The 12,690-nt window shown below is 36.1% G+C and overlaps 1 protein-coding gene across 5 annotated transcripts in view; it reads left to right on the forward strand.

Annotated features, from left to right (window-relative positions):
• CADM2 (cell adhesion molecule 2) overlaps positions 1 to 12,690 on the forward strand; it is a 646,291-nt gene that overhangs the window by 452,659 nt on the left and 180,942 nt on the right. For all 5 annotated transcript variants that reach the window (XM_068691339.1, XM_068691324.1, XM_068691332.1 and 2 more), the window contains one exon: positions 11,930 to 12,079. In XM_068691339.1, coding sequence (XP_068547440.1) covers positions 11,930 to 12,079 — 150 coding nt within the window. The remainder of the gene's footprint in view (positions 1 to 11,929; positions 12,080 to 12,690) is intronic.

The following is a 12,690-nucleotide window of genomic DNA, read 5'->3' on the forward strand; positions in this document are numbered from 1 at the left end:
ATATTTTTTTTGGACATTCTCAGAAGTTGTGTGTCATTTTCCTCCTCCTGGTAATTTCTTCATTGAGAAAGATCAGATAACCCATTTATAATTTATGTAGAACCATGCTCTGTAATTAAATTATTTCTCACACCCTTACCTGTGAAATTGCTTCTGGATTCCATGTGCTTGAAAAAGGGATGGTCAGTGTATTGCCACAAACCTTGTACATTGCTTCAGGACACTTTTTTTCAAGTATTTCCTTTCTAGATATGGAAAGGCTTGTTGTTAGACTATGAAAATATATTTATAGACCCACATTTCTCTCATTTTAAGTAATTCCTGGTTTCTTTTCCTTTTTTAACCATATAAGCCTTTGGATGCTTATCTGCAATTTTGGGGAATTTTGAAGAACTAAGAAGAAAATATCTCATACCAAATGCTTGTTCAGGCCTTGTGACTATTTCCCAAAACTGGAACTGTACTGTGCCAGGCTGGGGTGCATCAGCACAGCTGTATTCATTTTGATTTGTTTTCCTTTGTTTTGCAATTGTGGAAGTGCAGAGGGCTTCAAGAGGGTCAACTAAGGAGTCATTCAAAGAAAGTGACAAACATCTGTGGCTTGAAATGAGTTACCACGTGGAGACTGGATGGAAAATGTGTGAAAATGCTGTGCTTTACACTGCATTTCATTGCAGCCAGTCTTAGAACTTCTGTAAATTCTGAAGTTCATAAGTTTATAAGAAGTTTTATAAGTTTTACTCTCTAATGGATCGTTCATTAACACATTGGATTCAAATTACATTGGCAGGATGTTTTAATGTACAGTATTTTATATTTACAAAACATTTGCGTAGCTGTTGTTTGATATGATATCTAAAGAACTTCCAATGTAAAGTCAGATAGTACGTGTAACTGCATGTTTTACTTTTTTTTTGTTTTTCATTATTAGTATATGTTTTTCCATGATGTTTAGGCTCAGATAGTTTTCCTATTGTCCTGTTGCTTATCAGAATAATGTTGGTGTCAGAAAACTTTTTTGGCTTATGCTCTTTAGAATTGCCTGCTCACTGATGGGATGCTGGGTGTGGGCAGCCCTGGTTCTGTTACAGTCACCTTAGAAAAATCAGCAATGTTAAGTTATCCTTCTTCTGTAGTCTTTTGGGTAAACTATTCAGATTGTTTTCCTCCCACATATAGTGTTTTTTTTTTCTCTGTTTTTTTTTTTTTCTTTTTTCCCAAGACCACTGTCAGCTGCCTCCAGTATGTGGAGGCGGTGTGAGGTTCTTTACAGTGGTTTGAGGCTTCTGTGTGCCAAAAATGGAGGCTGTTCACAACAGTTCTGCCACTTGGCTATCAATCAAGTCACTGCCACAGTGCAGAATAAAGTGCTCTATCATTCTGGTAAGGTAATACCCAAAAGACAGGTGTTACCTGAACATTCTATTTCATAAAAACACATAAATAAACATTCCCAGTTTATGCAAACCTATTAATTATATCACTGCATATGTGCCATTGCTGGCCAGAAAAAATGTAACCAGTCACTATAAAATTGGATTGGTTGCTTCCTCCCTCCCCCTCCCCTCAGAGCTCGTTCTTTGAGCAACATTGTGACAAGGGCATTTCAAAATAAGAATCTTTTATTTTACCACCTTTAGCTTTGTGTTGCCTTTACCACCTTGTGTAATAAAAAATAGCCACGTTACCCAAGTTGGACCTTTTTGCTTTAAATTCCCACTTACTCCCTTTGCCTGGCTTTTCTTCTGCAGAGACTTTCCACAATGCAAGAGTATCCAAAGCAAAGAGATTTATCCTTTTAGTTACGTATTATTGGGAATCAATTCATTAGAAGACAGAAAGCAGCATTTAGGCAGAGTGCTGTCTCCAGATGCTATGTTGCAGAATAGTAGAGGACTCCAAATCACGGTACTGAGCTAGCACTCTTGAGAACTGGTTGTATTAACCACTCTTGAGGCTGAAAATATGAAACTGAAATATGAAATTACAACATAACAAAGATGAGTTGTACAGACTGCTTGGCCACTTTTTTACCTGCAGGATTTTTTAATTTTCTTTTGGAGGGTGAGGGAGGGAAGCCTAAACTGAATGAGGTAGAAGCTTTCCTCCATTCTCTGCAGAAGCAGCTTTTTTGAGTTGGGCTAATATTGCTTGAATTTCATATATATTCCTATTGAAAATATATTTTATGTTAAATTTCTAATATATGTTAGTTCCATTAGTCATTGCAGAAATGGCATAATTAGCTTATGATCTTACTTTGCTTATGCTGGCATGCTTTACACTTCTAAATATGGATTTCACTTTGTCCGTAAAGCCCCTTAAATATTCTGCTGTTTCTGAAAAACACTGAGCCCTGGCTCCAGTTCTGTCAGTAAAAGTCGTACCTGTGTGCTGAACCTGCCTGTAGGCAGTGGAATGCATTCATGCAAAGGCCAAGTCCTTGACTGTGCTGTCTGACTGTGCTGTGTGAGAGGAAGACACCCCAAGAACCCTGTACAGAGTGGTTGTTGGTCAGTCCTTACAAGTATGACAGGTCACATCTTTACAGCTCATTAATTTTCTTTTAAAATGTTGTGTCCAGAACTTCATTCAATTTCTTACTCAGAGGAGAAGATTGAACAGATGAGTTATAATCGTAACAGGAGGTATTTGGGTACCAAGTCTGAGTGACTGTGTGAATAATGGATGTGAAGTCAATAATGTTTGATACCAACAAAGGTCCTAGACAGACTTCTGTACTGTTTTGGTGTGTTAACTGTGAGAAGTACTAGTCAATATGATGAAATTCCTGGCCTTGGGGAGAGGAAAGTACACGGTATGTTCTGAATTGGTATCTTTGGTAGGGTTGAATGTGTAGGTATATTTGTCACCATCGTGGCTACCTGTGTTCCTTCCATCACCCTATTATCTGGGTTCTGCATAATTTTTGTTTGTACATTTTCTTCATGGAACATTGATGTGAAGTAAGAAAGTACCATTATTCTCATTTTACATGTTCAGAACTGAAGTGTGAAGACACCATGGCCCAGATCCTCAAAGAAATGAAGTACCTAGTTCCTTATTCTTTCTGTTAGAACTGGGTACCTACCTACTTTTAGTGAAGAAGGGCTTTACAGTTTGCAGAGGCACAAAGAGTTGTGCATAGCTCTTCAAAGCAGAAAACAACATGAAGCTTTAAGCCACATTTGCACTTATAAGAAGCGGAAGTCTCAGTAGTGTGCTGTCACAGTCATGGGAAGATGAAGTTCACTTCAATTATTTTGGTGTTTGTAACTTCCATCAGTAATTTAGAGTGGTGGAGGGAAATGCCTTTTTCCCTTTTCAAAAACAAAAAACACTAGTTATTCTTCTCCATAAGCAAAGAGTGCCATGGCAATAATCTGAGGAGAGTTAAAAATACTAGATTTTTATGCAAGGTTCCTAGGAAACAGCACTGTCTGTGTATATGCTTTTTGTATCACTGTCTCTCTCTCTTACTTTTTCCTGTTTATCTTTATGGAATAATTGTACTTAAATATGTAATTTTCTCACATTTATATCTGCAATCTGTTTCACTGTAATGGAAACTGAATCAATTATATCTCGAGTTAGCTGCTGTTGTAGAAACATACCTGAAACATCGGGAGTGCAAGAAGTAACAAAGGCTTCTTCTTTGTTTATCGCTGTGTAACATAACTTCTATAGTCTGAAATCAGTGGCTATCCCAGTGTGCTCTTGTCCTCTGGAATATTTTAGTAATTGCTTAAACATCTGAGAAAGCTGAACAACCTCGAATGCACAGTTTGGGGGTAACTTTTTTTTTTTTTTTTTCCTGAATTGTTTCTTTTCTCTTCCCTAAACCTCTCATTGCGTAGTAAGTTTCTGCAGTGTTCTCATTAACTCTAATTTTCTCTGCAAGTGGTTTTGTTACTGGAGCATGTCATAGTTACCAGAGCGCACACTTTTTTCCTCCTCCTTGTTTTGTTTCTTTTTTTAAACACCATTTTTCAGTGAGCAAACAATTTACAGGACACTCTTTCTGGAGATCAACTCTAAAATAAACAAGCAATCCAGACGTGGGACTAAATTAACACTACTTAAGACAACAAATTAGGAAAAGCCATTTGACCTAGTCAAAGACAAAGATAAATGTTTTCCTTACTTAATTTCTGCTATAGTCTGCCTGGCTGAAAATGAAGAGAACTACAAGCTTTATTTTTCCCCTCACAAGTGATGACAAACTTGATTTGCCTCACTGAGCCGATGGGCAGCTAGGTTCGCAGGAGGAGCTGAAGTCAGTGGGCCAGAAGGTTGCTAACTCACTGCTGTCACCTCTTGTCCTCTCCCTCCTCTCTTTCCACATACATTTCTTTTTAGGACCTTCTGACAAATAGCGAAAGGAGTAGGCAAAGCATACTCTACTGATACTGTGAAACTCATAATTTATAACATAATTGTTTCTTACAAAAACAGATCTCTGCAGAAACAGAATTAAAGGATTAAAGACAGAAATCTGTTTTCTCAGTGTTTATAGCCACCAAATCGCTTTTGTAATTAGCCTGGTAAATTGATTAGAGTATATAACCTAACTATCAAACTGAAGTGTTGAACTCATTAAAGAGCTTTCATTTTAATTGCAAAAAGTACAAAGAAAAAAAAAAATAAACAAATAAGCGTGAGATGAACTCATAAGACAAATGTTTCCAAACTGGACCAAATAATGGTAATTATTCTGCCACCCATGGTCTTGTCACATACTGAGATAAAATCAGTTTTAAAATCTGTAAAAGCAGTTCAGCCATGATTTTGGGATAGGAAAAAAAAAAAAAAAAAAAAAACCTTTCTTGACTGGAAACAGCTTGTGGCTAATGAGATACTAACCTGTCAGTTCTACTAGAAAGCAGTATTGGTCCTCCACACAGCACTGCAAAAGCAACCTGTGGTAGAATATACTTAACTACAGCTCCATCTAGGCACAGTAATTTTGCTAACAAAGCTTCCAATTATGAGAAGAGAGACTGGAATACAGCATGGTGACAGCGATATCTACGTGTCTCTTTTGTAGTAATACCATTACTTCAGTCAGCTTAGTTAATGATAAAGCAAAAACTAAAATGCACTGAACTTATCTGAAAAGCTGTGTTCAGGAAAGTATGTATAATTTACATGTTCTGTATTTTCTAGATGTTTATATGCGGTATGGAGCATTTGAAGAGGGATTTCTGATTGGCCCAAAATAAAATTTGCATGAAAGATGGTGTTCACTCAAGCCTACCCTGCTCCATCTTATCTTACCCCAGTTTACACCTTCCATTTCTTCAGCTAAGTGGGGATAACTCTCGTATTCCTGGCACTGATCAGCCTCATGCTTTTTTCTACATCTGCTAAAACCTGGCAAACAGCAAAACCCTGGAGTACCCATGGATGCCTACTTGCAAGAGACCCCTGGCCTTTGCCAGCCTGGTGTGCCCATGTCATCATGTAATCCCATACGATTACAAGTTCTTTTTAGTGTGCATCTTGCAAAGTCTCAGTCCTTGCCTCTATTACAAGTTCCAAGTACCAATATATTTTCCATACCTTTAACCTGAAGTAAGGAATGACTGTTGCCATTACGTAATGTGGTGCTGATTCCTGGGGTGGAGCAGAGCATCCCAACTGTGTGTTCAAGGAAGAGAAGGGCTGCTGGGTTGTTTTGGGAATGGAGGGGCCATCTAGCAAGAGGTAAGTGAAAAATCGTGGTTTGTTCAGCTAGCACAATGCGGACTGAAAGTCGATGTATCTGGGAAGTGTTTAATGCACTGATGAGTAGTGTGGGAAGTGCTTAGAGGTTTTCCACTGGAGATTGAAATTTACCATGTAATTAATTATTATTAAGTCATATGCTGCGTTCTTTATTCCTTTCTTTTAGCATGTATGAACATGCAGGGGTTTTGCTGGAGTACAGAATATTTTAGTTCAGTATTTTTTACTATTAATATGAATATGGTTTTCTTACTGTTATCATCTCTTTTGTTTTTCAACAAGGTAAAGTAAACATAATGCAAGAATTTATATTTGTGACATTAGTAAGTCCAATCTGAAAGTTCAAGAGATTTGGATTCATACCTGATATTTGGAATTTATCTTAATATTCTTGGGAATCCATTCTATCTTTTTTTTTTTTTTTTTTTTTTTTACTTCTTCTTGGCCCTGCCCAGAATTTGCACATTAAATATTCTTAATTATTTAATTAATCCAGAAATAAAGATATTTGTTTTTAACATTGTCTTTCATATTTCACAGGGGCTTCTCCCCATAGAAAGGAGTTATGTTTTGATGGGGGGAGTTGAAATGATCTCAAATCATTCATAGAATAAAGATGATCATAGAAGTTTTATTCAGCAGCATGTAAGCACAAAACAGAAGTTATATGAGATTTCAACAGTATATGGAACAAAGTACTACAAATTTTCATCTGTGCATATAAATGGAAGCATTGATTGTTAAGTTAATTTCTTAAAAACAAAACAACAAAAAAAAAGTTCTCTCTAAGTAGATTTGTCTTTCCTATATTAGCAATCGCATGAGATGAAATCAGATGACAAAGTGGAAATACACATATTAAAAAAAAAAAAACAACAACACTTTTGTTCCCTTTTTAATTGAAAACTTTTTTGCAAGTTGAATAAGCATCAATATTTGTTTTTATGTAGATTGGATGGCAAAGCATAGTTAAGATGGGTTGCCTGAGGTCATGTCAATGGTAGGTTTAGGAATGTAAATCAGCTTTTGAAATCTCAGATTTCAGTTAGTTTCATGGGATTTGTCTCAGTGCCCTCACCAGCATTAAAAGAAACATGAACATTAGTTTGCAGCTATATTTTCCACCTTAACAGAAACTATCACATTCTGTCTTAAAACACAGCTTCAATAAAAAATGAATTATTTTCAATATGCTTTTGAATATATTTATCAATATTAGACAAATTTAATACTTACATGATTTCCTAAATTACAGTTATGTCTGGAAAAAAGTAACCGTAATAATCTTTAAAATGTTTTGACTGCCATAAGACGTTTGACTTGAAATAGCATGACATGTTGATTACTAACCAAAACTCATTCAAAACCAACCTTGTAAGCATGAAGTAGACTAGAACTATTTGGAAATATATTATGAAAATGTAAGAGTAAATAGGAACTCTCCATTGAATGGTCACATTTCTGCGCATTTGCCTCACAGGGAAAAGCAGCTGGTACTGTACTACAAAGAAAGTTTTCAGGTCTGTTTTTTAGAAACACCCTGAGAAACAAAACCGTTTCCAGCAAAGTTTGCCAATGCCACAACAACTGTGGATATATGAAATAATGAAGAGCGCAGGTCACTGGGCTCAGAGATGCACGTTTCAGTGTGGTGAAGCACAAGGATGTACATCTAAGAACTATGGAAGGAGGTGGTATAAACACAATGGGGAGCAGTGTCTGAGGAAAAAAAAAAAAAAAAAAAGCGTTGAGGGAGAAAGGCAGTCAAACATGGGCCCTGAGCTGACACTGGGGCCAAGGGGACTTGTGTAGGTACACAAACAAGTCCATGAATTGCTGGTACAGAAGTGGTGTCATCTTTGTATTTGTTGCTTCTGTGAATGCCACACTGAGGTCTCCAGGTCTCGGATCCACACTTCAGAAAAAAAAGATGAAAAAATGAAGAGGGCACAGAGAAGAGCCACAGACTAATTAAAGGATTAGAAAAATGTGATTTCTACAGCAAGACTTAGGAGCTCAATTTATTTAGCTTATCAAAGAGTAGGTTAATAGATGATATGATCACAGTCTCTAAGTACCGATGAAAGAAAGAGAAATTTGATAATAGAAGTCTCTTCAGAGCAGGGAAGAAGATGTAACAAGAGTCCGCGGATGCTAGGTGCTGCAGCGAGACAAATTCAGACTAGGGGAAAAATACTGTTTTCTCATTTAAACTGTAATGACTGTTACTTACTGAAATATGTTACCAACAGTGCCCCTGAGATTTCCAGTGCTAGACTTCTTAAAGGTGGAATGTTTTTTCTAAAGGACTTGTTCAACCTCTGCTCTCAGACTTAGGGGAGAAGTTAAGAAAGTTTAATGATGAAATTAAGAAGCATCTGTACTGGAGAACCACAGCGGTAATTTCAAGGTCTTGAAATGATGGTGAAAGCCATGTTTCTTTTAACACATCAGTCCTGTTGAATCTGAATACGCTACCCTCAATCTGGCAAGGCCTGCCTTATTCTTGAATGCTCATCACCAAGCATTCTTGATTTAATGAGGTGGTTTGTGTGGATCAGAACCAGCATACTCAATGCTGGGAGTTATGAGTGCTTTTTTTTTGCAGTGGTAACAAGTTATCCTGTGCAAGATGGTGATTTCCAAAGAAAGTCCCTTGGGGTATGATGTTCTGATTCTAATTTGTGGCCTCCAGCCATGGGTTGGTGTGCTGCTGTGGAAGCTTGCTGTCCCTGCAGCCGAACGGTGATGCCTAGAGCTAGCTGAGAATACTTTGTCTACTTCACTGATGGCAGGGGGCTGTGCTTTTTGTTTCGTTTTTGCATCACACTGAGTAACTTGCACAGACTGGCAGCTTCTCTTATGTGCTTCGTGGCCATGTGCTACTTACCTATTTAACAGAAATAAGGCCTCTCCAACAAACTATTAATAGTCCCCCCAGGACCAGAGCCTCAGTGGCATAAAAGCACTTCTCTGACACTTTTAATGTTGTGTTAAATGGCCCAATGCTGATGCTTTCTAGAATGTTTATGTACCTGCTTATAGGCTTTTATAAACTTTTTCTCCAGCCCCAAAGGTCCTACTTCAGTAACCCAAGTGAAGTGATGATACAAGCAAAAAAGTCATCTCATAAAAGTTTTTTTGTCTTACTTTTCCCATCACTTACTAATAATTTTGGTCTTAATAAGAGGTGTGCAATATCCATTCTTTTGCTCTTGCCTTTTCTATTTTCCCTGTTCCATACAGATTTCGTTTCTTCCACTTGGGCTAATTTCTAAATCTCGTGGCTCATTTTCTCTGCATCTTTTTTTCCACTGCAGGCTTCCTATGGAGCCATGTGCATCTTCTCCAGATCCATGTAGCTTTTGTATTGATAAGGGATAGTAGAAATGCTTTGGCATGACTTCTATATGTTAGACTAATTCTCACTTCCAAAATATCAGCACTCAATATTAAGAAGTAAGAAGAAAGTTTTCCTGACCTCTTTCAGACCTAGGTACCCACCGTTTCCATTTAAGAGGTTGATCAGCATAGTTTATCTACTAAACACTGTTCTGAAAGATTTCCTATATCATGTTAATAAGGCCCTAAATTGTTACATTGTTACAATAGTCTTTTTTTTTTTTTTTTTTTTTTTTTTTTAATTGGAGAATAGGAATGGAAGATAGTTTAATGTAAATCACAGATTTCACTGCTCTATTCTCTGGCACTAGGCTTAGTCTAATGCTTCTTATATGCAAAAAATATCTTAGCCCCCATAGCCTCTTATCCACAGCACATATTTTAGAAGGTTATTTCTTTGGTAAAATGCCTGTAATTTAGTGGAAGTAATAACAGGCTGTGTGCATTTTTTCTGGATTTTTAAAATTCTAATTTAAGCAATAAGCAATTTATGCAATATCTTGAGGTTCTTTGACATATTGGAGTTGAAAGAGGAGAAATGGAAGAAAATGACAAATCTTTTCTGTTTTATTTTTTTCCCAACCTTGTTTATGATTTTTTTACTCCTCAAGCATTTCTCAATGTGTGGTTTTCAAGAAGCAGGGTTTGATTAATGAAGTGTCAGATGCAGAGGATGTCACAAGTATTTTGGCATTTATTATTTGCAGCATTTAAATTCACCACAGTATTTTCAGTATTCCATAGTTTTTATTTACTATATTTGTTATCTAGTTAATAGTAAATACCATCCTATAGTAAACATTAGTACATAGTAGATTTAGATATCTAAATAACTATCTGTAGATAGCTATCTATCTTTAGTTATCTACAGGAAGTTGATATTTATACAAAAAAAAGATACAATCTAGATTTTATTTTTGAGTACCAGTTATTCAGATTTGGCATTTTGAAGGAAATCTTTTTTGTTATTATTATATATATTTATTTATTTATTTATTTATTTATTTATTAAACTAAGACATGGAAGTGTTCTTCTTTGAAATTACCAAAGAATCTTCTGTTTCTCTATTGAGATGACCTTTCCTTAGCACTGGTGAGAATTTAAGATTTTGTTCAGATTATAAATGCTTAGGCAGTAGAATATTGTTTTTGTTTTGTTTTGTTTTAAATAGGGTGCTTATGGAGAGTATCAGGTTACCTAAAAGCCAATTGTTTCTGTGATGTAGATACTCATGTACCAGGCCTAAGTCCATCAAAATTATTTTACATAGGGAAATGGATAACTATCGAAACCTGGCTAGAATTAATTTTTTTGGCAATAACAACAGGTCAAATAGAAGTTTAGTTACTAATACCTTATTTAGTAATTCCTTACTCTGGTAATCTGAAAACCTGTATACTAGGTGATAACCTTTATCTTTTAACTTTTTTATGTTGTACCTTCTACACAGAATGCCATGCCTCTGCTCCCACGTAGCTGGGAACAACTCTGGTGAGAGCCAGTGAAACAGGATGTTTCTGTTAGGGTTTTATGGCAGATTTGTGATTTCCTTTTGGTGTTATTAGTGGTTATTGAAAAGATAGTTTCCTCAAAGTACTTATGTCTGTTTGCTCCTGTAGGACTGTAGAGAGATTTTTCAATCCTGACGCATCCCACTTGAGTGTGAATCTTGGCATAATACTTCTTATGCTAGCAGCTCTACCTAACCTTGAGCACTTCTTGTGTTAATAGGACCTGTATAAAAGGAGAAGAAAGAATCACATTTAGTCCATTGTGTTGTGTTTTGCGTTGTATCCTTGAATAAATTAAGTATATTTCCAGATAATGATGTTTCTTGCTTGTTGTTGAGGACCTTTTCTTTCCCCACCCATGTTAAAAAAGAAAAAAAAAAAAATCCCATGTTTTCACTCTGCTCCCTTGTGATATTCTTGTTGGAATGTGTTCTACTGTTAGACAAGGTGTGCTATTTTCACAATACACAAAGCAAAACTTCAGTCTAACTATGCCATTGAAAACGCTTGTGATTCAAGAACCTGGATGATAGTGTCCCTGTGTTGTGTAGAGGTATTTGGAAATCTTCCCAGTGACTTTTCAGCAAGCACTTAATGTGATTCATAATGCTCTGGGATAGACTCACAGATGCGAAAGAGAGCTACTATGCCATCTCTTCTATTTTCATATGCAATCAGGTTATATTCCCTCAGCAGAGGATGTATCTTGTATTAGAATCACACTACGTTTGTTCTACAATGACATTCCAAACTTGACAGAAAAAATGTCATCCTGACTGTTCTTCAAAAAGCATAAAACAAAACATGGAGTCCAGGCTGCCCTGTCCCCCATGTTTAAAAAGTGTATGTAGATTTTTCAGTGATGCTTTCTAGAACCTTTGAAATATATTGTCTCTACTGAGACATCTTTATATGTCTGTACTGTGTGAGCCATATCATGGACATCTGGGTTTCTATGTATTTCTGAGAAAACAAAGATTGCAGAGTATTCCTTTGAAGGTAATTTGTATTATGCACAGAAAAAAAATAAATACAAGTAATATCATTATTTCTTAATTTGTCTGTTTCTCTGCTACAGAGAAGAGATTGCTAATCTTTTTTTTTTTTTTTTTTTTCCAATTTATTGTACTATATTTGATTGAAATAGTTCATGTTGAATTCTGACTGTCACGTGTGGAAAGTTGCTGCAATAAATTCGGTTCTTTATTTAATCCTTTTTTTTTTTCTTCTCCTTCTCTCTCTCTCTTTCTCTTCCCTTCTCCTTCCCTCCCCTCCCATCCCTCCTCAGGTAGCCAAGGGCAATTTCCACTTACACAGAATGTCACGGTTGTTGAAGGGGGAACAGCAAATTTGACCTGCAGGGTCGATCAAAATGATAACACCTCCCTCCAGTGGTCAAATCCAGCTCAACAGACGCTGTACTTTGATGACAAGAAAGGTAAATTTCCTGAACTCATGGTTCTACAGCATTCTTTCCAAGAAATAATTGTTTGAAACAATTTCCATTTAATATTTTAATGTATAATTGTTTGCTAGGAATATAAGTTTCAAGCCATAATTACGATATAATGTTAAATAATCTGTTTTTTCATGGGTGGGTGTGTTTCACTAAAGTTATCCCTTTTGTGTAAAATTGCAAGTTATTATTAAGGGAAAATAATTATATATGAAATTCTTAGTGCAAGCTGATTTAGAAAACATTGTTGCAAAATATCTTGGAAGAGTGTTTATGGATGACATGGGAAGACATAGTCCATAAACCCTGTACCTTGATTTTATTACTTTGTCTGTTTGTGTACGTGTATATATGAAATCACTCACTTCAGCTGTACTGGAGCTTGTTTGATTGTTAGTGCAGTACACAGTTGCTGTGGTGGAAATTTTTACTGTAACAAATAATCAAAATTAATTTTTGTTTTTAGTGCCCTGATTTTTCCAAATATATAATGCACATTTTTTTTAAATCCTGGTTAATTTAGAAAAAAAAACACAGGGCAGTGCCAATACTATACAAAAAGAAGGGTATTATCACTGCAGTACCATATATTT

The sequence above is a fragment of the Anas acuta genome, chromosome 1 (assembly GCF_963932015.1).
Source record: "Anas acuta chromosome 1, bAnaAcu1.1, whole genome shotgun sequence".
Classification (NCBI taxonomy): domain Eukaryota; kingdom Metazoa; phylum Chordata; class Aves; order Anseriformes; family Anatidae; genus Anas; species Anas acuta.